Source organism: Leopardus geoffroyi, chromosome B3 (genome assembly GCF_018350155.1).
Source record: "Leopardus geoffroyi isolate Oge1 chromosome B3, O.geoffroyi_Oge1_pat1.0, whole genome shotgun sequence".
In the NCBI taxonomy this organism is placed as follows: Eukaryota; Metazoa; Chordata; class Mammalia; order Carnivora; family Felidae; genus Leopardus; species Leopardus geoffroyi.
In genome coordinates this window covers 7,088,251-7,116,139 of record NC_059337.1, presented here as the reverse complement: position 1 = coordinate 7,116,139, position 27,889 = coordinate 7,088,251, and the positions used below count along the sequence as shown (strand labels likewise).

The following is a 27,889-nucleotide window of genomic DNA, read 5'->3' as shown; positions in this document are numbered from 1 at the left end:
AGTCCAGCCCAACCCATAACAAAACTTCAACCTCATGGCAGCCCAGAGCTTCTCCCCCACTCTCCACCCTGTGTCTGCAGCCTGTCTCCACTCCCCCGAGCACAGGGTTGAGGGGAATGCAACGTGGGGGCGAGGGGCTTGGAGAGTGCCTTGTCCTCCTGTCTGGGGTTCTCTTGGCCGACGCTAGCATTCACACCTCCATAGGACAGGCTGGCGCTTGTACAGGTCCATGGGGGCTCTCTGGAGACCAGTCCCATCCACCCAGCCACCGATGCAGGGACCTCAGCCCTGGGCCCGTGGTGGGCATGGAGTTGTGCTGTCCAGACCCCCTCAAGGAAGGGGGTTGCCCAGCTGCCAGGAGCTCCATCAGCCTCAGGGTCGCCTGCAGAGAGCTGCCTTGAACCAGTCACACCCTTCCAAAGGCACACCCACCCACAACGACCTATCTGACACGAGTGAGTGAGTGTGCACCTGGCCCCCTCAGGTCCAGGCTGTGGGGCCTGCACCACCTCTGTTCGATCCTGCTCCTCCCCTCCCTTCCACAGGCCTCGATGCTGGGCCACTCCCTAATGAACAGTTTGTACCCAGGGCTGTCACAGAGTCTGCTCCCCAGAGAACCCCAACACGACTGCTTCAGCGACAAGCATGTGCACTCCGTGACTGACCTCTCCCACCATCCCAGCACCCAGCCTCCTATGGCAGGGACCCCCCTGGGCCCTGGCGGATGAATGGGGTACCAGCAACGGTGGTTCAGGCCCAGCTCTGTCCCCAGTGCCCAGTGAGCTGCAGGAACCTTGGGGATGCCCCATTTAGCCCAGCCCTACCAGATGCCAGCAGCGTGGCTTACCCAGCCACCACCCCCCGCCCCTGCCCTGCTCCGCCAGCCTCCCACCGCCTGGCTTCTCCAGCAGGAAGCAAGACTGGACACTGTTCTCCGCGTCCACATATATGTTCCACCTGAGCTCCTGGAGACACATCAGTAGGTTGCTCCCAAGAACCTTCTTGTAAGACCCTGCCTTAGAGGTGGCGTGGAGCAGGTTCACAGGGTTCCCGCAGCTGGGCACGCTTCCCGCCAAGGCACGAGACCACACCCTCCTATTCCGATAGGCACCCTGAACTCTGCAGCTCCCCCCATCACTTGACTTCAAAGCCCAGTCCAGGTCCTAGATAAGGTGTCACCAAGTAGAAGATATGGAAGGAAGATGAGGCCATCCCCTCCCCGCTGCTTTGGTTAGGGAGATACTAGACGTTTTCCAGTTCTGCAGGTGTTGAGGGGTGGTGTGGCAGGGGCGGGGTCCCCATCCTTAAGTCAAGGAGAGACAGTGGTCTGAGGTCACCCACGCCTGGGCGCTTCCAAAGGCACCGTAAACACCTAATTTCCAGTAACAAATCCTTTTCAACTTAGAGCAGCCAGAGTAGTTTCTGTTTCCCGTGACTGTACTTTTTCAAATTTCTAATCTCTTCCTTTGCCCGGATGGGGGGGGACAGTTATTGGGTTGGTTCTGCTATCTTTTATTACATCCCACGTGGATGTGACTGGTCCTCCTCCAGGACCGTGCGCGTGACTCTCCAGGAGACCCCTGTTAAAATGCAGGTTCTGATTCTGTCGGTCTTGGATAAGGCCCAAGAGTCTGCCTTTCGAGCAAGTGCCTGGTAACAATGCCTTTGCAGTAACCGGACCCCTGGCCTGCTGAAGGGCACGGCTGCAGACTGTGAGGGGACCTGGCATCTACTGTGCTCAGCTGCGGGCCTTTACCGCAGTTCCAAGGCAGCAGGAAGTAGCCCCCTTACTGTCCTGCACAAGCGGGGCCAGGCCAGGTGAGTGGGGGCCACAGAGGTGAGTCAGACACACTCGGGAACCTCGAGGATCACAGCCAGCAGTCTCTACTGTGCACAGAGCCTGGTGAGTGATGGGGACACAGCCGCCTGCCTCCTCCATACCTTGTGACCGAAGAAGTCTAGCTTCCCAGGCACAGGTCAGTGGTGCTTCCTGGTGGGACCGGGGTCTCCGGTCGTCAAAGGACCAGCACTGCAGAAGCACCGGGGAGAAAGCAGGCCTGCCGGCTGGGGCTGGGAAGAGGAGCAGGCAGTGACCGGGGAAGGAAGGCTCAGAGGTGGCTCTGAGCTGGACCTCTGCAGCTGTGACGGTGGAGAGCATCACTGGGGGGACAAGGAACAGCAGAATAACTGACGAGAAACAGGGAAAGGGCGCTGGCCAGCCAGGTGCCCCCTGAGAGAGGATGGCACAGGGTGGGGTGCTGGGGCAGGGGCAGGCTGGGAATGCTGACAGCAAGGACTGAAGGGAGATGAGGCCACCCAGAGGAAAGCCACGCAGAGGGGTTTGGGGGGCACCTGATGGTTCTGAGCAGGGCTCTGTCAGAGGCATGACAACATCCCGGAGCAGAGGAAGGTGGCGGCCTGAGTGGCCTCCCACCAGCCCGGGTCACAGGGGCCTGGCCTCGTGGGCCTTATTAATTATATTTTATAAACAGATCCGTTCATTCATCTGGCTTTCCTGTTTCTTCAAAAGTTAGAATACTAAGGGGCGCCTGGGTGGCTCAGTGAGTTAAGCGTCCAACTTCGGCTCAGGTCACGATCTCGCGGTTCGTGAGTTCGAGTTTCGTGTCGGGGTCTGTGCTGACAGCTGGGAGCATCGACCTGCTCGGATTCTGTGTCTCCCTCTCTCTCTGCCCCCCGCCCCCGCTAGCGCTCTGTTTCTCTCTCTCAAGAATACACAAACATTAAAAAAACAAAGTTAAAATACTAAATGGAACAACAGAAGTGGACATGTTGTCCGTTTAGACTGTCATAAACACGTGGCTTTGAGGGGCAAGTGGAAAACACACAGCACAGCACTCAATAAACATGTGTTGCACGTGCCAAGTGAATGAATGAATGTACAAGACGAGCTGCCGTGGGCGGGGGGTGTTCCAGAAGAGCCCGGGTTGCCCTGATGGAGGCAGCACCGCGTGGGACAGCCTATCCCTTTGGGACCATCCCCTCTGTTCCTGCATATGTCCAGACCACTCAGAAAATTACAGATCTTTTTTTTTTCTTTTCACTGAAATGACATCTTGACCTCACATGGCCAAAGTAAAACTCGTTCCCTCTCCTTGTCTTACCTAAGGTACCTGATGCACCGCGGGCCCACTTCAGGCCAAAAATCTTTGGGCGCATCCCTGCTTCCTTTTCCTCACGCCCACGCCAAATCCATCAGCTGGTCCCGGTGGCCTTATCTCCGAAACAGACCCCATCCTGACCGCTTCTGCTACCACCCTGCTCTTGCCCGGCCCGCTGTCGTGGCCTCCTGATTGGCCTCCCTGTTTCCCATCACCCCTTCCCTCAAGCATAACCCATGTGCCACCCCAGCCAGAGTCATCTTTTTAAACCTTAAACCAGATGGTGTCGGGGCGCCTGGGTGGCGTAGTCGGTTAAGCGTCCGACTTCAGCCAGGTCACGATCTCGCACTCCGTGAGTTCGAGCCCCGCGTCAGGCTCTGGGCTGATGGCTCAGAGCCTGGAGCCTGTTTCCGATTCTGTGTCTCCCTCTCTCTCTGCCCCTCCCCCGTTCATGCTCTGTCTCTCTCTGTCCCCCAAAAAATAAATAAACGTTGAAAAAAAAAAATTAAAAAAAAAAAAAAAAAAAAAAACCAGATGGTGTCTCTGGTTTTAGTTTTCCTGTTTAGATTCTGCTTCATGGGCGGGAATGTAACTCCGTGAACGTAAGGGTTTGTGGATTTGGGGGGACCCAGGGTGGAAGAGAGAGCGTGCACGTAAGGAGTACTCAACAACCACTCACTGAACAAAGGCCACTAAGCCAGCATGTGGGTGGGGGGCTGGCCTCTACCTCAGTTCCCCGGGGGCTGCCCCGACTGGCTCCACACTGCTGACCAGTACTACCCGGATGCTGACTGAGCTGTTTTCCAGAAAGATGCCATGAGAATCGTTGGAGAGCATCACATAAAGTGGGTTTTTTTTTGTTTTTTTTTTTAATTTTTTTTTTTCCGACGTTTATTTATTTTTGGGACAGAGAGAGACAGAGCATGAACGGGGGAGGGTCAGAGAGAGAGGGAGACACAGAATCGGAAACAGGCTCCAGGCTCTGAGCCATCAGCCCAGAGCCCGACGCGGGGCTCGAACTCACGGACCGTGAGATCGTGACCTGGCTGAAGTCGGACGCTTAACCGACTGCGCCACCCAGGCGCCCCGGGTTTTTTTTTTTTTTAAAGTGGTTTTCTAGAATGTTTCTGGAGAAACATTTCCAAACAAGAAGTAGAAAGACTCTGGATTACCAACTAGATGAACAATAATACTCAGGAGCGGATTCCACAGTGTTACCTGGGATTCAAAACACTCGCCAGTGTCTGGTTCGGAAAGGGCACCACAGCAATGTTTCCAAAATGTGACAAAAGAATTGAGAAGGCGGGGGGTGGTTTTTTAAGTAGGTACTTAACAGATATTTACTGAACGAATCGACTGCTAATGTAATACTAGAACTTATGCCCAGCATGCCATTCATTCTAAGCTTTACAGTGGAAGAAGCAGTGATCTGGAAAGGGGTCCCTATGGGGTCCTAGCATTCCACACACACCTCTGGTGGCTTCCCCCTCGCATTCTTCTGGCCCTGAGTTATGCAAATATTTATTGTCCTATTGTTTTGAAAGCATTTTTGACAGCTGCTTCAACCCCTCTGTGAAATGAGGCAGGAAACACAAGGGCAGACAAAACAAATGAAATCAGCAGACCCAAGTTGGAGGCGGCACAGAGGCCGGGGAAGAGAGGAGAGCTGAGAGCAGGCCAGGAGAGACGGTTCACTCCAGTTACGGACTCTGGGTCCATCACTGGAGATTTACATCTTACTTTCTAGAACAGAGAAGATTCTCTGATCCAAGGTTCCCTGGCCATCAAGAGGCGGGAGATGCCACGGCCTGAGCGATGGCCCTGTCACCTCCTGCTGCCGTGAGGACAGAGATTAGCAAGCACTAAGCCCCGAGGGCTGGGAGGCACTAGAAGAGCCAGCCAGAAGGGCGCACTCCGCGTGCCGCACGCGCTCTGTGCCTCTCCACCTGACGGTCCCTGAGGTTGCTGGGTACACCTAATCCAGCTGTCACCACGCACTCTCCCTACTCTGCAAACAACAGCTGGTCAGGGCTGGGCCCCACGGCTGCCCATCTGCCACCCGCCCTCCCTGGCCAGAGATTCATGGCTCTCTTTAAAGGCCCTTATCCCTTGGAGCATCTCTCCTTGTCCCCCTGGCTTGGATCTATGGCCCTGTTGGGATTTTCCATCCTTCCCTCAGAGTCGCCTGCCGGCAGTGGGAGTCTCAGACACACCACGTGCCCTCCTCCACCCCACGTCCTTCCCCAGGGCCCCTCGCCACATGCAGGGACTAGGGAGGGACTTAGCTGCAGACTCTGAAGTCCAATTTGAATTCCGGCTCCAGCTTTGTGACCTTCGGCAACTTGCTCAGTCTCTCTGTGCCTGAGTCCCTCATCTATAAGATGGAGACCACAACAGCAGGCACTTCGGGAAGCTCAGAGGATTAGCCGAGAGGACTCTCTAAGTTAACACACAGAAAGCATTTCATCTGGCTGAAGCGCCCAAGAAAATGGCAGCTGTTTTTAGCTCACCTGCATTCCCTCTGACCTTCCAGAAGGCCCCCTGGACGGCAGATATCCCCTTTAACTCAAGCAGGGCTGTCAGCTCCGTTCATGTGCGTGCTAATACTGATGGCCAAAGCAACAGCTTTATAACCCTCTTCAGGAAGTGTCCTGACACCCACGGAGGGAACTTAAGAATCTAGAGAAAGACTATAACATGAAAGGTTGGCACAGAGACCCCCATGCTATTCTTTTTTTTTTTTTTTTTAAAGTGTATCTATTTATTTTGAGAGAGACAGAGACAGCGTGAGCAGGGAGGGGGGGAGAGAGAGAAGGAGAGAGAGAATCCCAAACAGGCTCTGCACTGCCAGCCTGGAGCCCAATGCAGGTCCCAAACCCATGAAATCATGAGATCACGACCTGAGCCGAAATGAAGAGTTGGATGCTCAATCGACTGAGCCACCCAGGAACCAACCCCCCCATGTTATTCTTACTTTCCCATTTTATAAAATGGGAATTATTTTACCTAATCCTCGTTACTCCAGCAGTAATTATCCAGATTCTCCATAATCGTATGCTACTCACGGTGTGCACTCTATTTGGAACAGGCAGTTTTGATGGTAAAACTTGAGTCGCTGCCCCACAAGTGTGGCGGGGCCAGGGGGCGGGCAGAGCCTCAGCCGTGACACCCCTGCCAGGGGGCTGGTCTTGGCTCCTGATTGGGACTCGTGCAGTGCAGGATCCCGCAAACCCAAGAAGAGGTCCAAATGCCGCGGGAGCCAAAGAAATGACAATGTCACTTGATGGTGTGAAAAACAGAGCCGTGGGAGTGAGCCCACGACCTCACTCAAGAGTGAACAGAAGGAGGCTCTGAATTCGGTGCTGTGCAACATTGCCCTCAGTTCTGTGACACCGAGTCCAGCCACAGCTTTGTTTTTCCTGGAGAAGAAAGACTCCATCTTCCACAGCCTCCCTCTGCACGGCCACCCCCGAGCCAGGCTTCCTGTTGTTCTGTGGCTCACACAACACCAAGCGTGCACCTAGAAGGTGCCTGCGGGCTGGGACAAGCCGGCCTTTGCCTCCACAGTGGGGGGACCCTGAGGTGATGGCTTCCTATTCTCACTTCATCAATAAGAAGCAGCTGGAAGGGAAGCCAGAACCAAGGGTCGTCGTCCCACATGGTCTCTCTAGAAATGGGAAAAGCGAAGCCTTCCCTCTCATGGGCAGAAGGACGTGAAAATGCCCGGTCAACCCTTCCAACCCTCCCTCGCACCCACCACTCCGAGAGGGTGTTGGGCACCGTGTCGGGTGTGCGGTCTCCTCCTTCATCCTCCTGACCCTTACATCAGTATTCTTGTGCATATTTATAGGTGGAGAAACTGAGGCTGAGAAGGGGTGGAGTCAGAATCCTAGACGCCACACTCTCAGCCCTCACTAGACTCCCTCCCTCGGGAGTGCCGGGTGAGTCTGCCCTCCAGCCCTGTCCCTCCCTCACTCTCCCCTACACTCAGGCCATCTGAACACCCACTCCCGCCTCAGTCTTTCATGGGGTCCTCGCCTCCTTCGCTGTCTGGCCCGGCCGTGCAGGAGAGTTGCTCAGGCATCAGACTTCGAGAGAACTGGATTCACACCCTGACTTTCCCACGCACTGCGTGTGTTATTTGGAGCAAGTTAAGTCTCCGGGCCTCGACGGGCTCCTGTGAAAACAGGAGTAATGTTACTTCCCACATGGCGCTGCTGTTTAGAGAGGTGGGATTGCACAGCAGGGCAGTCACGGGTGGAGCCCAGGACAGTCAGTTCTCAACACGAGCTTTGGAACCAGGCCACTCAGGCTCCCATCTCCACTCTCCCACCCAGTGACCAAGGGCCAGGGGCCGAGTGATCCGGAAATGCCTCCTAATCTCTCCTTCCTGGTCTTCCAAGTGCCAACCACAACAGTTTCTGCTTCATGAGGTTGTCGTGAGGATTTAAGGAGTTAATGAACATGTAGTTTAAATACCATGCTGGGCACACAGTGACCCATCAATTGAGTCTAGCTATTGTTGTTGTATTTTCTTCTCAACAAGAACACTCCCCTGGGTGATCTTGGCCCTTCGATCCTGACCTGCAGGCTAGAGCTCTGGTTCTCCAGGCTCATTACGCACCCTCCGGTGGATGCCTCACTGGGCGTCCCACAGCCTGCCAACCGTGTCTGGTACTTTCCCTTCCACAACAGCCTCTTCCTGGGTCCCTGGTCTTGGTCGGGCACTGCCCCGTCCCACCTGCCTAACTCATCCCTACCTGTTCTTCCCCCAGCCCCCACGTACAACTGCTCACCCCCTCCCCACCCCTGGGTCACTGCCAGACCTCCAGTGCTCCTGACCACCCCCCCACAGGCCACAGGGCACAGAGGCCTGGTCAAGCGTGCTGGGTGGGCCCAGGACCGGGGCCGGATCAAGCACAGAGATGGTCCTCATCTGAGAGGCAGCAACTCGGAGAGAAGCCAAGTTTTCAACCGGCTTTGCCATCCAATAGGGGCAGTTCTTTTAGGGGCAGTTCTGTCCCCCGCCTGGGGTGTGGCAGGGAGGACCCCAAAGAGCCCTTACACAGATATTTCACTTCCTCTGTCACCTCAACAGCCTGTTCCCCAGCCCCTCCCTATCTCCTGACTGCCCTCACCAGGTCAAATCCACTCTGCAGCCGGAGTGGTCAGGAAACACCAATCTGACACATGGTTTCACGATGACACTCCTCAGGGCCAAGTGCAAGCCCTCAGCAGAACCACCCCCTCAGGTGCTCTTGGCCTTGGGGAATTGAAGGTCTGCTGTGCCAGTCCCCAGGCAGGCCAAGCTCTGTGACTCCAGCCTCTGGCGGGGTCCCCTCCTCTTCCCTCTCCCCTCCTTTCCCCTTTCCTCACCAGGCTAACCCCCGTCTTCCTTCGGAATTGGGCTCAGGCAGCATCTCTGCCAGAAGCTGGCCCCGTGTGGGTCAGGCACCCAGGGTGTCTGCTCCCAGGCCCCTGGCGCACCCGTCTGTCTCTCAGCTGCTTTCAAGGAATCCTGCAGCCTGTCTCCTTGGTTCTGTTCGGCCCAGCACCCAGCTCAGCTCTGACACTCAGAAGCAGCTCAAGAAATGTCTGTGGAACGATGAGTAAATACAAGGGGGGCCCTGCAAGTGCAGCCTCCCTCACCACTGTGGGTGCAGAAGGGCACGGGACTCACACACACAACGGGCCGATGGATGGGCAAAGTGGGGTTACACAAGCCAGCCCGTGGGCCTCCTGATGGCAACATGGCTATTTTACAAATCCTCAAAACTGTAAAAACACCACGTAATGCTACATAAAGCGTGTCACTGAGCAGCACCTCATCTCAAAAACGTCCAGTCTGTGGCCTCTGCGGAAGAAGCATCTGGGAGGAACCAGGGCCTCAAGTCAGGCTGCTGAGCAGCCACCTCTCAGACCCCTTAAGGAATGGCAAGTTCAGGTTCAGGGTGGTGGCTGCCACTGACCTCTATCTCCCCATGGCCTCTTCCCAAAGCCCCAGGAAACCCAGAGCAGTTAGTGGGCCAGCTGGAGTGAAGCTTTCCTTTTGCCCTCATCCAAGATGGGGTGCTCCCAGGGCACCCCCAAGTCCATTCTAATAGGCAGGCTCTGCTTACTATGGGGTGAGATCATCTCTCTTTCCCAAAGTCTCTCAGCTGCCCTTCATAATCCCAATGGACCTTTCTAGACCATGGTGCTCTACCTGTGTTATAGCTGGTGATATTCTTGCTGTTTGCTCTGATCATGCACTCGAAGGAAGGGTGGGGTGGGCAATTCAAGGGTCATGAGGTTTTAGCACCACATCTGGCTTTGCAGGAATAACAGGTTCAGATCATTTGCTTCTTTTAGAGAATTAGCCCTGGACCCAGGGACCCTTTGCCCCATGCCCCCACCCCAGGCTGTGACAGCAGGTGGACTGGCCAACCGCCACCCCCCACTTGTCTGGAGAGAAGCAATCCGATGTGAGCACTGCATGTTGCTAGGGAGCCACTGGCAACAGCTGGCTGCGAAATAAGTCGTGTCCTTGGGAAAGCATGTTCCTGGCCGCTAATTAAATGCTGCTGCAGCCTCTTTCTTCAGGGAGCTATAGAAATGTGCTGAATTAATGCAGGCAGGACCAGGCAGGGAGCAGCGGGTTCACCATCCTGCTAAGGCCCCTCCTGGCTGTACAGGGAAAAGGCTCAGGGGGCTGCAATGAAATTGCCGAGCCCCCGGGGGCTAGTAAAGAAAATCCCGGCCTCAGACTATGAGGCTCAACTAGCCCACAGAGTGCCTACCTAATACCATCCCGGCTGCTACAGGTGAATTCACTGGCTAAACACTTTTTTTTTTTTAACTCTTTAAATCCCACTTCTGAGTATATATCCAAAAGAATGGAAAGCAGGATCTCAAAGATATATTTGTATACTCATGGTCACAGAAGCACTATTCACGATAGCCAAGAGCAACACGTACGTGTCCACACAGGGGTGAATGGATAAACAAAGAGTGGTATACATGTAAATGTAATGGAATATAATTCAGCCTTGAAAATGAAGGAAATTCTTTCTTTTTAATGTTTATTTATTTATTTTGAGAGAGAGAGAGAGAGAGAGAGAGAGAGCATGAGCAGGGGAGGAGCAGAGAGAGAGGGAGACAAGAGAATCCCAAGCAAGCTCCCCTACTGCCAGTGCAGAGCCTGACGTGAGGCTCAATCCCACAAACTGTGAGATCGTGACCTGAGCCAAAATCAAGAGTCATACACTTAACCGACTGAGCCACCCTGGAGCCCCGAAAATGAAGGAAATTCTGACATAGACTACAACATTGACAAACCTTGAGGACATTTTGCTAAGTGACATTCACCAGTCACAAAAAGACACCAGGAAAGGGCAAATACCGTATGATTCCACTTACAGGACGTAACTAGTCATACTCATAGAAAGAAAGCACAACGGTGGTTGCCAGGGGCTGGGCGAGGGAGAAATGGGAATTATTGCATAATGGGGACAGAGTTTCAGTTTTGCAAGATGAACCAACTGCCGAGATTGATGGCACAACAATGTAAATATATTTAGCAATACTGAACCGCACGTAAATAAGTAAGCTGGTAAATTTGATGGTTTGTGCTTTATACCCCAACTAAAAATTGAACAAAACTCATTAAAAATTTTAAGTAATACGTGTTCACAGTTAAAGGATTACAGAGATAAAAGAAATAAGCTAGAGAGTAAATGTCCACATTCCCTTGCACCCACGTCTGCTCTCCAGAGGTAATTATTGTTAATAGCATCTTCAGTATGTTTTCAAAAGTGTTCTACGACTCCATGACTATGTATATATTTAATATCCATAGTGACCTCAATTTCAGCACAGATTTTTTTTAATTTTTAAAAAAAAAATGTGTTTTCACATTAAATACAGTTGTTCAATTACTACAGCTCAAAGAGCTTTCCAAATCAATATGTATGGACTTGCCTCATTATTTTTCACAGCTGTATCAGCTCCGATTTTATGGACAGAGCTTGTAATTCATTTTGTCCGTCCTCTATCAATGCACAGCTAGTAGTTTCCACTTTTTCACAGTGGAAAAGTTACAATGAAATGGCCTTGTGCATATGTCTTGCTCACATATGCAAATGTTTTGTCCTAATGCATAGAATTTAACTGGGTTTTCAAAATATGTTTACGAAGACACTGCTCTTTTGTCCTTCAAGAAGTTTCAATCAGTTTACTCCCCCAACAGTAGGGGAGAGCACCCTACGCTCTTGACAACATGGCATCATCAAACACTCAACCTTCGCTAATCTGATGGTGAAAAATAAATGTCACATTTTTTTTTATGTAAGTCATAATGGTTTATTGATAGGATGCCACTATCATATATTCTCTTTATAGGTTATTGTTTCTTTTCTTGTTTTTCTTTTTTTTCTGCTTTAAATTTTTTATTTTTTAAATTTACACCCAAATTAGTTAGCATATAGTGCAATGATTTCAGGAGTAGATTCCTTAATGCCCCTTACCCATTTAGCCCATCCCCCCCCCAACCTCTCCAGTAACCCTCTGTTTGTTCTCCATATTTAAGTCTCTTATGTTTTGTCCTCCTCCCTGTTTTTATATTATTTTTGCTTCCCTTCCCTTACGTTCATCTGTTCTGTGTCTTAAAGTCCTCATATGAGTGAAGCCCTATGATATTTGTCTTTCTCTCACGGACTAATTTTGCTTAGCATAATGCCCTCTAGGTCCATCCACATAGTTGCAAATGGCAAGATTTCATTCTTTTCGGTTGCAGAGTAATACTCCATTGTATACATATATATACCACATCTTCTTTATCCATTCATCCCTCGATGGACATTTGGGCTCTTTCCATACTTTGGCTATTGTTGATACTGCTGCTATAAACATTGGGGGGGGGGGTGCCTGTACCCCTTCAAAACAGCACACCCTTATCCCTTGGATAAATGCCTAGTAGTGCAATTGCTGGGTCGTAGGGTAGTTCTATTTTTAGTTCTTTGATAAACCTCCATACTGTTTTCCAGAGTGGCTGCACCAGCTTGCATTCCCACCAACAATGCAAAAGGGATCCTCTTTCTCCGCATCCTCGCCAACATCTGTTGTTGCCTGAGTTGTTCATGTGAGCCATTCTTACAGGTGTGAGGTGGTATCTCATTGTGGTTTTGATTTGTATTTCCCTGATGATGAGTGATGTGGGGCATTTTTTCATGTGTCAGTTGGCCATCTGGATGTCTTCTTTGGAGAAGTGTCTATTCATGTCTTTTGCCCATGTCTTCACTGGATTATTTATTTATTGTGTGTTGAGTTTGATAAGTTCTTTATGGATTTTGGATACTAACCCTTTATCTGACATATCATTTGCAAATATCCTCTCCCATTCTGTCAGTTGCCTTTTAGTTTTGCTGATTGTTTCCTTCGCTGTGCAGAAGCTTTTTATTTCGATGAGGTCCCAGTAGTTCATTTTTGCTTTTGTTTCCCTTGCCTCCGGAGACGTGTTGAGTAAGAAGTTGCTACGGCCAAGATCAAAGAGGTTTTTGCCTGCTTTCTCCTTGAGGATTTTGATGGCTTCCTGTCTTACATTGAGGTCTTTCATCCATTTTGCGTTTATTTTCGTGTATGGTGTAACAAAGTGGCCCAGGTTCATTTTTCTGCATGCCGTTGTCCAGTTTTCCCAGCACCACTTGCTGAAGAGACTGTCTTTATCCCACTGGATATTCTTTCCTGCTTTGTCAAAGATTAGTTGGCCATATGTTTGTGGGTCCATTTCTGGGTTCTCTATTCTGTTCTGTTGATCTGAGTGTCTGTTTTTGTGCCATAAATGTCACATTTTCATATAGCTGTTGACCACGTGTATATTTTTTCTGTGAACACTCTGCTAATAAGATTCTTTGCCCATTTTTAACTGGGGATTGTTCATCTTTTTATATTTTAAAAATGTTTTACACTAAGAAAATCAATCCTTTGGTAAATGTGTTGTCATTTGTCATGTGATTTTGTTTTGATAATTGTTATGCAAAAGTTTCCACTTGTATATGTTCAACTTGTTTTAATGTTTGTTTATTTTTGAGAGAGCAAGAGAGAGCGAGCGAGCATGAGCAGGGGAGGGGCAGAGACCGAGATGGAGAAAAAGTATCCCGAGCAGGCTCCATGCTCAGCGTGGAGCCCAGTGTGGGGCTCGATCTCACCAACTGTGAGATCATGACCTGAGCTGAAATCAAGAGTTGGACGGTTAACTGAGTCACCCAGGAGCCCTGAAAACCAGTATTTATCTAATGCAATGCTTTTAAGCCTTCCAAAGCTAATCCCCCTATCTGATAAGCAGGAAAATCTCATGTCCCTCCAAGATTTGGGGGAGATGTGTCTCAGTTATGAATCCATCTTCCGCATAACCTCATCAGATAAGATTTTTTTAAACTTTCTGCAATTTGTAATGTGAAAACTTACACACTTTTTCATTCTCCCAATAAAAATCTCAACTAATTTTTTCAAAATTTCTGTCAAGATTCCAACATGCCCACAACCTCAATTTTATCTGTAACCTACCCTGAGTTGATAATCACTTTTCAGATAAGCTATATTCTTAAAAATTTTAACCAAAATGACATTAAAACATTTCTTTAAAAATAATTGACTGTGGAAGGGGTGCCTGGGTAGTCAGTCGGTTGGGTGTCTGACTCTTGATTTTGGCTCAGGTCACAATCTCATGGTTTGTGAGACCAGGTTCCACATTGGGCTCCACACTAAGCGTGGAACCTGCTTAAGATTCTCTCTCTCCCTCTGCTCGTCTCCCCCATTCACGCTCTCTTCTCTAAAATAAAAATAAAATAAAACAAAATAAACTGACTGTGAAAAACAATCTAAAGGCAATTTATTTTCAATAACATATCCCTCCTGAAGGACAGACTTCAAACCTCATAACACATGTCCCCCCGTCCCCCAAAAAACCCTTTAAAGATGAGGGAGAAGAAGCTGAGTTTGAAAACCACCTTTATTTTACTTCTGGGTTCCCCCATTCAGAATATTTCCATTCCCTCCGTTTTTTAAATTTTCCTTTTAGAAATATAGACCTCTCTCTGTTCTTTCAACAATTAATTAAAGCGAAGTGACAGTCTCCTCTCCTAATCCTGGGAAATTAATACTAAGTTTGGAAGACACATAGTAGTTGAAGACCAGGAGATCTCTCTCTGGTCTCAGGACGATGAATGGGACGCACAGCATGGGGCCTGGGAACTCGGCTTCTGTTGGCAGGGCCAGGCGGCAGTTTCAGGCAGCTGTCCTGTGGATCTCTAAGTGCTCCCTGGAGGGGGACGGAACTGTAAGTGCTCCCTGGGGGGGATGGAACTCCATCATCAGAGTTAATAAAACAGGACACAGAGAAGCCCGGGCTCCCATCGCAAAACAACCCACCCCTTGGCTCCTTCCTCCCACCTCCGCATTCAGACACTGGTTATCTGGAAGCTTCCCCGATGGCACGACGACACCCTTCATTTTACGGGATCTCTCGGACACCGCAGATTTTACACGGCAACCTCATGTCTACAAGCTTGTCGGCTCCATTGTTCCAGTAACATTTTGCTCACTTTGAGTCTCCGTGTCACGTTTTGGTAACTCTTATAATATTCCAAACTTTTCCATTGTTATTATATTTGTTGTGGCAATCTGTGATGAGTGATCTTTGATGTTACATAATTGTTTTGTCGTGTGTTCTGACTGCTCCATCAACCAGTTGTCCCCCTCTTTCTCACTCTCCCTGATCCCTGAAACACAACAATATTGAAATGAGGCCAATTAGTAACCCTACAGTGGCCTCTAAGTGTCTGCGTGAAAGGAAGAGTCACACATCTCTCACTTGAAATCAGAAGCTAGAAATGATTAACCTCAGTGAGGAAGGCATATTGAAAGCTGAGAGAAGCCAAAAGCTAGGCCTCTTGCCCCAAACAGTTAGGCAAGCTGTGAATGTAAAGGAAAAATTCTTGAAGGACATTAGAAGTGCTACTCCAGTGAACACACACATAAGAGAAACAGCCTCACTGCTGACAAGGAGAAAGTCTTCGTGGCCTGCAGAGAAGATCCAACTGGCCACAACCTTCCCTGGGGGCAAAGCCTAATCCAGAGCAAGACCCTCACTCTCTTCACTTCCGTGAAGGCTGAGAGAGGTAGGGAAGCCACAGAAGACAGGTTGGAAGCTAGCAGAGGTTGGTTCGTAAGGTTTAAGGGAAGACAAGACACCTTCTCCATAACATGAAACTACGAGGCGAAGCAGCGAGTGCTGATGTAGAAGCTCCAGCCAAGTTCTCCAGAAGCTCCAGCTGTGATCGTTAATGAAGGTGGCTCCACCAAACAACAGATTTTCAGTGTGGATGCAAAGGCCTTATATCAGAAGAAGATGCCATCTAGGACTTTCTTAGCTGGAGAGAAGTCAACGTCTGGCTTCAAAGGACAGGTTGACTCTGTTGGTAGGGGCTAATGCAGCTGCTGGCTTCAAGTGGAAGCCTGTGCTCATGTGCCACTCTGAAAATCCTAGGGCCTTTAAGAATTATGCTCAACCTACTCTGCCTGTGCTCTGTCAGTGATGTAACAAAGTCCGGAGAGTACTTCTGTTTACAACATGGTACACGAAATACTGCAAACCCAAACACTGTTGAGACCTACTGCTCAGAAAAAAAAAAAATGATTCCTTTCAAAATATTGCTGCTCGTTGACAATGCATCTGGTCACCCAAGAATTCTGATGGAGATGTACGAGACTGATGTTGTTTACACACCTACTGACACAACATCCATTCTGCAGCCCATGCATCTAGACATAATTTCAACTTTCAGGTCTTATTATTTAAGAAATACATTTTGTAAGGCTATAGCTGCCACAGATAGGGATTCCTCTGACGGATCTGGGCAAGTAAATTGAAAACCTTCTGGAAAGGCTTCACCATTCTAGACGCCAATAAGAACATTCATGATTCATGAGAAGAGGTCAGAATACCAACATGAACAGGAGTTTGGAAGAAATTGATCCCAACCCTCCTGGATGACTTTGAGGGGTTCAAGACTTCAGGAGAGGAAGTCACTGCAGATGTGGTGGAAACAGCAAGAGAACAGGAAGTGGAGCCTGAATATGGGATTGAATTGATGAAATCTCATGATCAAACTGTAAGAGATGAAGAGTTGCTTCTTGGGAAGAGCACAGAAAGCGGTTCCCTGAGACAGTGCCTCCTCCTGGCGGAGGAGATTGTTGAAATGACAACAAAGGATTTGGAATATTACCTACACTCAGCTGACAGCGCAGCGGCGGGTTTTGAGAAGACTCCAATTTTGAAAGAAGCTCTGCTGTGGGAAAAAGTCATCAAATGGCATCACCAGCTACAGAGAAATCGTTTGTGATAGAAGAGTCCATTGATGTAGTAAACTTCTCCGTTGTCTTATTTTGAGAAATTGCCACAGCCACCCCAACCTTCAGCGGCCACCAGTCAGCACCGTCGACATTGAGGCAAGACCCTCCACCAGCAAAAAGATTACAGCTCACTGAAAGCTCAGGTGGCAGCATTTTTTAACGACATTTTTAAAATCAAGGTATGTGCATTGTTTTTTTTTTGACATAATGCTGCTGCACACTTAACAGACTATTGCATGGTGTAAATACAGCTTTTATACACACAGGGAAACAAAAGCATTCATTTGACTTGCTTTATTGTGATATCCATTTTACGGCAGTGCTGGGGAACCAAACTGGCACTATCTCTGAGGTACGGCTGTATTCGGAAACATTTTCAGACCAGAAACGGTTGGGGCTATGACACGAATTCTTATATTCCTAGTTCCTGGCACTTAGTAGGTCTTCAAAACATTTTTAATACATAAATGAACAAATAAGCCAACCAACATACTCGTGTGAAGAGGGAGAAATATGTGGATTTTCAACCTTAATAAAAAATATCCTTATTGGTCATCCCCCTCTAAGGGAGGGAGTGGATACAGAGGCGCTGAAACGTAAGAATTCCCTGTGAATGTTATTGGTGATCAGTGAAACCCCAGTTTAGATCTCTATAAATCCAGGATTTAAGTGAATTCTGACACAGGCTGGATTAGTTTTACCTGCTATTAACTAGTAATGATGGGCAAATCACTTAGTGTCTCGGAGATTAGTTTCCTTATTTATAAAATGAGGGTAATATGGCCTTTTTTCAAATATAAGGTGTCATATTGCAAAACACGCCATTATTTATGTGTGTTCATCAGATATTGTTACATAACAAATTGCCCCCCAAACTCAGCAGCTTAAAACCACATTTATCTCACAGGCTTTCTGAGAGTCAAGAATCTGGAAGTGGCTTGGCTGGGTGGTTCTTGCTCAGGGTTTCTCATGAGGCTGCAGTCATCCGCAGGCTTGACTGAGGCCGGAGGACCCGCTTCCAAGATATCTCTCTCCCATGGCTATTAGCAAGAAGCCAAGCGGGTCTCTCCAGAAGGCTGTCCAAATGTCCTTACGACAGGACAGCTGGTCTCCCCCAGAGTGAGCGGTTGAAGCGGGGGGTAGAGTGGATGTAGAAGCCTGGCCCCAAGATGCCGTTTATAAACCGAGGCTTGAAAGTGACACACTCACATTTCTGCTTGTGTCGTTTTGGTCACACAGACCAACCCAGATACAATGTGGGAGGGAACTACCCAAGAGCATGAATCAAGGAGGCGGGATCACTGCGGGACATCCTGGAAGCGGGCTACCAACCATGCGGCACTAACAAAGGAACCTAGATAATCGTACCATGACGACGCTTAGTACTTAGGACATTTTGTACCGTATTAACCGTACCTTTTATTTTCTGATGCTTTGACCTATTAGGACCTCACTGACCTTACAGGGACTGCCCCTCCCAGGGTCAGCTAACTCCTAGCGACAGCAAACAACTCCCTGGGAGTGTGCCTTTAGACGCACACCAACCAATCCGGAGCCAATGCCCCAACCACCTCCTATATGGTGCTCTCACACTCTGGGCCACTATCCAGCTGCCATAATCACCTCAGAGCCAGGTATCAGACAACTAGGGCCAGCCCCTATGTCGCAGAGCTCACCGAAATTATTCAGATTAGCCAATCCCAAGCCTTCTCAGCCTGCCTTGCCTGTTGTAGAAACCACAATAAAGGCTCTCACCCACATTTTCCCCTGGCTCCTCGACCTCCCGATTGACCCAGCTGCCTCCCCATGGGGCCTGATATGCCCTGCCCCGTTTCTAGAGACGTGTAGGTAAAACAGACTTCTTCCTTCATGACAGTCATTTCCATCTCTGTGTGTCTTACCGTATCGAGTTAAAACAAACCCTACTAGTACCCTTAAAACATATACATATTCAAAGAGCATTTTAGGCCTTTTTTTTTTTTTTTTTTTTGGATTTAGAGGTATTAGGGGCACACTGAAGAACATCCAGTGTCATTAGTATTTCTCATTCGACTTAGGTTCTAGTTTTCATTTTCTTTCTATTTTGAATCACGTGCCCCTGGAAGTGAATCGGCTTCTGTTCAGAGTCAGCAGGAAGTTTCTGACCAGTTCACACCTTAATGATTAGTCCTGCGCTTTGCATGAATTGGTCACCCAAGGCCTCTTGTTGCATTACAACTTCTTCCATTTATTCCGAGGCCTGTGACAGTCTCCCCCCCTTCCTTCACTTGCCTTGTTGGCTGTGTGACAGGCGGTCCTTTTCCACGAAACTCAGTATGCCGGTAAAACTTCGTTTGCCAGTGGTTATCTTTCTCTCTTAGTTCCAAAAAGCACTCGGTGGCTGCTCTGCAAAAACATGTGGCCTCACGTTCATTCCTTCAGTGGCAAACCTTTGCTTCGCTGATACCAAAATTAACCACACTGCTCGGCTTCCGTACCTTTCTGTATATAAAAGAACCTTTCAACACCAAATCCTAGGATAATCTTTTTGAAGACACTTCAAAGAGCATGGACACTTAACACATGTGGTGTCCCCAGCGCACATTACTCAACAGCAAGGAGGACAACGTGAAGAGCATGCTCAGTGTGAACCTGCACAGGCGACGACAGCGGTGAGGTCGTGGTTGCCGACCGACACTGACGAGATCCCCATATTGGATACACTCCAATTTTGAAAAATGCATCTCAGAATCGAGGAAATGAAGGAATACCTTCCAATATAAGGTGCTTACCTAGCTCCTGACCCCAGAGTGAGCACTTGGTAAACGTTCATGATCAACGACAACAAACTGTCAGCAAACAAGGCTCCTTTGAATCCAATGTATTTGGCCGCAAAGAGGGTTAGGGATGTTCTGGTCTTCTCAGAACAGAGACTGTGGTGGCAGAATGGCACCCCCTCAAAAGCCACTGGTGTCCTGTGTAGGGGCTGGGCCTAAAGAAGGGGCAAGCTTGTGTTTCTGGATCGGCAAGGAACAAAGAGGCACCACCAGGGCTGGGTGCGGTCTCTGTGACATTAAGGAGGCAGGGGGAGCCTCCCCCACAGGCCAGGAAATCTAGGGAGAGAATGGAAGCTAGGATTTATTGGCTACTTCCTGTATGAAGAGCTTCAACTAATACTCATTTACTGCTCACATCAGCCCTGCCAGGCAGACGTTACCCCATTTTACAGAGAAATTGAAACTCGGTAAAATTCTTATCATCAAGCAAGCCCAAGGATACAGAGCTAGCAGGTGACAGGGACAGGCCCCACTCATAAGCCTGACCTGTTCCCATAGTTCTGTCAGGACAACGTGGTTAAAGAATGAGTCCTACTATGCATCTCTCTATCCTCCCATGTTATTTCTGCCTCTGGTAATCAAATGTTGTATGATGGAGAGAGTCTTCAGAATTTTTCCTTTCTTTGCTTTTTTTTTGTTTTTTTAAACAACAGAGGGTTATAGCTATAAAGGGTATACACTGAGCAGATTGATGTTGTAAACAAAATTGCCCTCTGGAACATCAAAACCATTTAATATGCTCAATTCCTTTCGAAGCACGTATTGCAGAGAACCGTTATGCTGATTACCAATAATTATAATCCATTCATTAAGAAAAGTCTCCAAGGGTTTCTACAAAGGAACACTTCATGGCTGAGATGCAGTTACTCTGTGTACTTGAAAAATAATGAAGCTACCGTTCTTTTAAAAATTATCTAATTTAGGCTTTTCACTGATTTAATACTGTGCTTCTCTACAAGGACTCTGAATGAAAGAGACTAAATTTAAATGGAGCCTTTCTCTCAAAGGCCCAGAACGGCTTGGCCCTGATCATTGACACATCAGCCCCTGCAGAATAGGGATGAGAAGAGAGTTCCAGGCAAGAATTTAGATCTGAAAGATAAATCCCCTGAAGTCTCTGCTTTTCTTAAACATTTTTGGTTCCAAAGAGCTTGATTCTCCAAAGATTCTTGAAGTTCACTGGATATCTGTAGAAAGAAGGCACTAGAATTTACTGAGAGGAGCCTAAAATCCTTTAGAAACAAAGTTAATATAAACACACAGGGGTTGTGAACTTCATATGGCTCAAGTGCTCAATGAGCTCAGTGCTTTATCGCTCATTTTAGTTACATCCTTTTAGCTATAAGAAACACCCAGGCCAGTACAGGTATGGCTGAAGGGGGCTATCAGAGAGCCAGGCATCTTACTGAAATCAGAGAACAGGAGTCATAATTGGGCCTTTTCAAACCCAACCTAATAAGATACCCAGCCAGCAGGAACTTCCTGACTCTTTCCACGGAGGACCTGCCTTTCTCTTTGCATCTATTAATTTGCTTTCAATTATAAGAAGCAACAACAACAACAAATCAATTCAAAGTGGCTTAAACAGTATGGAAGTTTATTGTCTCCCAGAACCGGAAACCCAGATGTAGGATGGGTTATAGGGTTGAGTGATCCAGCCAACCAACTACGTTATCCACGAGCCGGGTTCTTTCCTCTCTACTCTGCCATCCAGTTCAGCTCCCTCCTCAGGGAATTTTTAAAAAAAATTTTTTTTTTTTTACCATTTGTTTATTTTTGAGAGAGAGAGAGAGAGAGAGAGAGAGAGAGAGAGAGAGCATGAGCAGGGGAGGGGCAGAGACAAAGGGAGATACAGAATCCAAAACAGGCTCCAGGCTCCGAGCTGTCAGCACAGAGCCCCATGTGGGGCTTGAACTCACAGGCCACAAGATCATGACCTCAGCCGAAGTGGGACACTTAACCGACTGAACCTCCCAGGCACCCCTGGCTGATTCTTTTTGAATAGGATCATTGGGTGGTGGGTTGTGGAACTGTGGGCCACATGGTTCCTCACAGACATTTTCAAAAGAGAAATGTTTCCCCCACAGTTCCAGAAACCTCTACCTTACAGTATAATTGACCTGACAGAAGTCACACGACATTCGTAAACTAACCCCTTCTGCCAGCTGGTCTTGACCTAGTTCTAGTCACTAACACGGAGTAAGGGATCACCACGGTTGGTAAGGCAAAGGCAGATATGTGGGCGCCAGGGGGAGAGGTGGGGGCTGGAAAAAAGGAAAACTGGAAATAGTTCCTAAGTTATTGCCTGCAGTAAATAGGTAAACGCTGAAGCCACCTGGAAACTCTGGGAGGAAAACAATGGGTTAGAGGTGGGGAGTGAGACTCAAGAGCCCAGTTTTGGAGATGCTGGTTTTGAAATGCCTATTAGATATTCAAATGAAGATGCCAGGTAAGCCATGGGACATATGAATCTGGAGGTCCAGGAAGGCATCAGGGCTGGGGTTATAATTTTGAGAATCATCAGCATATAGCTAGAATATAAAACCAGGGAAATGGACAAAATCAATTAAAGAAATGGTATACAGAGGAAATGAGGAGAGAATCCAAGGCCAAGGGCTGGGGCACTCTAGCATCTAAAGGTAGAGCCGAGAAGCCAGCAAAAGGGACCAACGAGCAACCATCAGCAAGGCAGGAAGAAAACCAGAAACTCGTACTGTCCCGGAAACCAAGAAAAGCAAGTGCTTCCTGGCAGAGAGAGAAATGAATTATGCCTGATGTCGGGCGGCTGAGCACAAAAGATATGAGAGGTGCGTGCTGAACTGGCAACATGGAGTCCCTGGGGCTGGGACAAGTGCCGTGTCAGTGGAGGGGGGACTAAAACCCATCTGGAGTGGGCTGAGGAAAAACAGGACGTGGTGGGGTGAAAACATTTAATTTAAACAACTCCTTTGAGAAGTTTTTCTGTGAAGGGTAACAGAGAGGTGGGCAGTAACTGAAGGGGGAGAAGAGGCCAAAGCAGGAGGTTTTAAAGAAAAAAGATCTGGGGCACCTGGGTGGCTCAGTCGGTTGATAGTCTGACTTCGGCTCAGGTCATGATCTCACGGTCCGTGAGTTCGAGTCCCACATTGGACTCTGTGCTGACAGCTCGGAGCCTGAAACCTGCTTCAGATCCTGTGTCTCCCTCTCTCTCCCTCTCTGTGCCCCTCCCTTTCTTGCACTCTGTCTCTCTCTCTCTCAAAAATAAATAAATATTAAAAAAAAAAAAAAAGATAAAGAAGATCGTAAGGGCGCCTGGCTGGCTCAGTCAGTAGATCGTGCAACTCTTGATCTCAGGGCTGTGCGTTCAAGCCCCTTGTCGGGTGGAGAGATTACTTAAAAATAAAATCTTTAAAAAAAGAAAAAAGAAAAAAAGAACATCCTAGAGTGTATCTAATGTGCTAGTAGAAATGACCTAACAAGAGGAAGATACAGTAAAGAATAATTGCAGGAGTGAAGAAATTGAGAAGTCTAGAAGAGACAGGATTCAGTGAGCACGGGGAGGAGTTGGCCTTTTAGGGAAGCAAGGCTACTGGACTCCAGAGGAAAAGCAGGCGAGGAACATAGACACAAGTCATGGGGTTGACATGGTGAAAGGAAGATAAGGCAATTTCCCCATGTGATTGTTTCCACTTCCGTCTGGAAGTGGGTGGCAAGGTGATCAGGGAGAAAAGGAAGGTGGGCTTTGGAAGAGGAATGAAGGTGTCAAACGGCAATTTCAGCGAGTGGGAGAGTAAACAGAGCAGGAAAGCGTATGAGAATTGCTTGGGGAGTTAGACGAGATGGAAGATAGAAGATACGACCAGGAGAATGGAGGAGTAAGGCGACAGGACGTACACATTAAGCTTCAGAAAGGCTAGGACACCGCCCAGGGTCACAGACCCACTGGGCAGAAGGGCGGGGATTCCCACTGCAGCCCGAGTGACTCCACTCCCCAGTCCCTCAGGTACAGTCAGGCAACCGGGCACAGAAGAAAGCTGCAGGTGAAGGGCTTCAACCACGAAAGATCAGTTGAGTCCCCACAAACGTGTGACTGCTTTGGGATCCTGATTTTGTCATGACCTGCCAAGAATCTAGGAGAATGCCTCAGTATTTCATCCTTCCAGAAGCCCAGTGAGGTCATTCAAACCCTCCTCTTCTCCTCTGGATTACCACCGCTGGCTTGTCGGCCCGCCTCCAAACCATCTTCCAGACTGCTAAAGACAGTCTTTGTGAAATTCGGATCACGTCTTCCACAGCACAAACCCTAACACCACACACAAGACTTCTCTTCATGATTCGGTCACACTCCCCCGGCCTCCCCACAGCCTGTGCCGCAGCCGTATTCGTTACCATTCCACGGCCCTGACAGCCCTGTTCACGCTTCCGCGCCTTTGTGCATGCTGGCTCTCTCCTCGAAACATCCCCTGCCCTGGTCCACACAAGACTCCCGTTTGTCCGGCTCCAGTGTCCCTTCCCCAGTATGGCTCTCCTCCTCCACCTCTCCTGCATCCTTCTCCACTGTTCCCAGAGAACCACTACTGGGGCTTCTGCCATTCTGCATTATAATTCTCTTTATTGGTCCATTTGTCTCATCCGCCAGACCTGAGCACAGCATCTACCCGACCCATAGCTGGCGCTCAAATCCTGTGCTGCACGCTGAATGAGAAAGAATGCAGCCGTTCGATATTGAGGATGATGAAATTAGCTGAACTGTTTTTGGTGGGGCTCTGTATCTCCTATCACATTTGTTATGTTCCCAAGGGAGGTCGATCTGGATGGCAGAGGGATACGGAATCCATCTGTTCGCATCCGTGACTCTTTCCACAACCTGCTCTGAAATCCAACATTTCAAGCTGCTTTCAAAGTCAGGTGCTACTAAACAAGCTGACTCCATAAGCGGGAGATACGTTATGCGGATGAGACAGAAGCAGCCTCACAAGCCCGCCGGAGGACACTGGCTGAGACCGCACAGAAGGAGGCTGGCTGGGGGCCAGCAGGTGTTCGGAGGAGCTGTGACGGCCGGGCCATCCAGGAGCAGTCAGTCTGATCTCTTTAGGGACACGTGGAGCCTGCCAGCTCTCGCAACCCAACTGCTGTGCGTGCTACACCGTGTCTGTATCCGCTACAGCCCCAGAGAACGGATCACTCTCCCACCTGCATGACACAGACCGTGCAGATGGGAGCGTGCTTCCACATGACAATGTGCAGTTATGCCCGGCCCCTCCAGCTGTAACGACTACCAGGACGAAACCCCGGGGAAGACGACAATCCTGACAGATAACGGTCTTCCGTGCTGGCACACACCACTCCGCTCTCCCCAGGGCAGCTGCTGGAGCCATGGCCTCCAGTCCCTTTTACAGCCCCTCCTGGAACCACAAATGTGAAAAGTATTCGGTGAGATCAGGACAGAAGGCAGCCAGCAAACAGGATATACTTAAGTAAGAAAATACCAAGGCTTTATTTGTGTTCTCTTTATATAAAGATAGCCCTGCTGTCGGCTACGTGGAAAGATGGACACAGTTCCCGTGAGCAAAGATGCACCCACTTCACCGCATACCATAATGCCAAAGAATGGACATGAAGGGGGGGAAGGTGTAATGCTGTCATCTTCATATAGCAATAAAATGCAAAACAGAACAAAAACTAACTGGACTTAATTAATGCTGGGCATTCCCACAGGGAAAGGACCAGAGGACTTGCAATCGATCAGTAGTTGGATACGATAAAAATTCCATTTGGCTGGGCCACCCTCGCTCCTCTCTCCGGCTCTCCCCAACTGAGGTATAACCATCTGGAACCAACAAAGCCGGGAGGCAGGAGCTTTTGCTTCAGAGTCCACTGAGACAAGAAGGGGGCAACGTTTCGGAAGACCAGGTAACGGGGCTCTGGTGAGGCACCTACGTGCAGCAGTGTCGCATGTGGAAGTTGACAACGTACTCGGCATTAGTCCTCTGCACGGAAATAGCAAAAGGCTCAAAAGGGTGAAAGGTGAATGCAACAAGGCGCCGCACTGTGTGGTTGATGGGGCGGCCCAGTAAGCCTGCCTGGATCTCAAACTTGAGCAGACCAGAGTCCCGGGCATAGAACCTAAACAGAACAAGAGAGAAAGAGAGGATGGTACAGAGATATTCACCACCACGTTGCAATCCGCTCAGCACGGGAACGCGGCAACTCGTAGTTCAATCTTACTCACGGCATCTCCTCTTACATCAGCCTCAGGGTATCAGAACTGCGAAACCACCTTTGTCTGAGCTGCTCGTTGTATGCACGGGGTCACTGTGAATTGTACTGTGCTGTCCTGAGTCACTGGCTCCTTTCTCTTTCCCAAGATAACCCTTAGTTACAGCCTTAACTACAGCCTCCTCTTTTCCAGACACGCTGTCCCAAGAGTATCTAGACCAGAGCTAGAAATGAAATGCAAGCCACGTGTACACTTTTAAATTTCCAAGTAGTCACATTTAAAAAAGGTAAAAAGAGAAAGGTGAAATTAATTTTAATAAAATATTCTGTTTAACCCAATATTGGCATCCAAAATACTATCATTTCAACCTATAATCCATGTAAAAAATATTAATGAGATATTTCACATTCTTTTTTTTGTATTAAGTCTTTGAAATCTGATGTGTGACACTTGAGCACATGTCAACTTGGACTAGTCACATCTTAAATGCTCAACAGCCACATGCAGCTAGTGGCTCCGATATAGGACAGTGTAGATCTAGACCCATATTTGAGTTGTTAAGAACAAACTCTTTTGAAACGTTCTTCTTTTTCACACCCAAAAACAAAATACTGACTAGTCTGACATTTTTCATCGAATAATTCCATTCATCCCCATACTTAAATACATTTTCCCATATGCAAAGTAAGTGTCCTCTGGAATCAGGAACTAGAGATGTTCAGGGGGGTTGGGGCTGAATTAGGGTAAGTTCCAGAAAAATGAGAGCTCTGAAATAGAGCTCTGTAATTTCCCTTTTGGAAAACAAACATATGTACCCATAAAGATACTCATAATCCCATTTCCAAGAATTTCTATCCTCAGAATTTAATCTAAATGAAGTTAATAGTGATGTGAATAAAGACGGCTACTCTATCAAAGCTCTAATGTAAAAATGCAGACCGAGAATAAAGGCTCAGCAACAGGGGAAGAGTTAAATCAACTGTGGTGCGTCTAACCGAGGGAACAATATGCTGTCATCAGGACTGCTATTCGGAGGACTATGTAACAACACAGAAAAACATTTATAAAATACAAGCCGACTACAAAGTATTACGCTAACCAGGATGACAACTTGGCACGTGCAAACCTGCAGAACGACAAAGACGAGACTGGAATACACAATACAGGTGTTCAAGTCACAGCATTTCCTCTTCCAGTGCCTCTAATATCCTTACATTTCTCATTTTAAATTAAAAATAAGTGAAAAACCCCTGTAGTCAGGGGCAAGAGCCATTTCCAAATTTGTCACTTAGGTTAATCTTTTCAAATCAGAGGCAGGTCAGAAAGGAGGGGAGTGTATCTCACACTACTTGACAATATCAAATGAGGCCCACGATATGCTTTTACGCGTGAAAACCACATTCACCTCACCCACATAGTCCCCAACACACAAAGGGCCTGTAAGCAAAGCAAGTTGTCTGAGCTTCTAAATCTAACTACCAGTTTACGGGAAATATGACTGAGAAAAATAGTAAATACTACTCCAGAATGTGGGAAACACTACAGGACAAGCAACATGGTTTCTTCAACAATTTCACTGCAAGGAAAAGAGGAAGGAAGTGGAACGTATAGAATAAAACGGACTTAAGGGAGAAGCGATCAAATACAATGTATGAACCCTGTTTAGATCCTGATGGGAACACGTGGAACCACAAAAGAATATTTACAAGACAACAGGGAAATGTGAAAACTAGGTATTGGGTGGTCTTAATAAATTTTTGATAATTTTCTTAAGATAGAATGGTACTGAGGTTGTATTTTTGTAAGTCTTTCTCTTTTAGACATTACTAAAATATATATGAGCAAAATGCTATGAAATCTGGGATTTGCTTCATCATATCAAGGGTGGCATTTGGGGCGAGGGGGAGTGGTGGTGGTGGAAAGACAAAACAACACTGACCATGGGATGGGATGGCAACTGTTAAGACTGGGTGATGGGCAAAAAAAAAAAAAAAAGCCTGGGTGGTGGGCACATGCAGGTTCATTACACTCTTCCGCTTTTATATGTTTAAAACTTTCTGCAATTAAAAAAAAAAAAAAGGTTAACTGTTTTTTGGAAACTGACTGAAATTTCCCAAAGGAAACGCTATGAATGGTGATTAATCGTACAGAATATGTTACACAGGCCTCTTTCATACACAATGAAGCCGGACTGTGAAATACCAGCTACCACTGTTTCTATGTTTCTACATGAAAAAGAGCTTCCACTCTCCAGCCCAGGGTTCCAGAACATACCTCCCCCAATATAACCTCACAGGTGGCGGTGGTGCCCAATCCTCTCCCTAGTACCCAATACATCACACAGAACAACACAAGCTCCCAACAGA

The 27,889-nt window shown here is 48.1% G+C and overlaps 1 protein-coding gene across 7 annotated transcripts in view; it reads right to left on the bottom strand.

Annotated features, from left to right (window-relative positions):
• DET1 (DET1 partner of COP1 E3 ubiquitin ligase) overlaps nt 1-27,889 on the bottom strand; it is a 60,298-nt gene that overhangs the window by 12,188 nt on the left and 20,221 nt on the right. For 2 of the 7 annotated variants that reach the window (XM_045448700.1, XM_045448701.1), the window contains exon 5: nt 16,648-18,893. The exons of 2 other annotated variants lie outside the window; for them this stretch is intronic. In XM_045448700.1, the coding sequence (XP_045304656.1) occupies nt 18,698-18,893 (196 nt within the window). In that variant the 3' untranslated portion in view covers nt 16,648-18,697. Of the gene's footprint in view, nt 1-14,088; nt 14,876-16,381; nt 16,445-16,647; nt 18,894-24,776; nt 25,430-27,889 lie in introns of those variants that run through there. 3 more of the 7 variants (XM_045448703.1, XM_045448706.1, XM_045448702.1) reach the window with 3 other exon arrangements.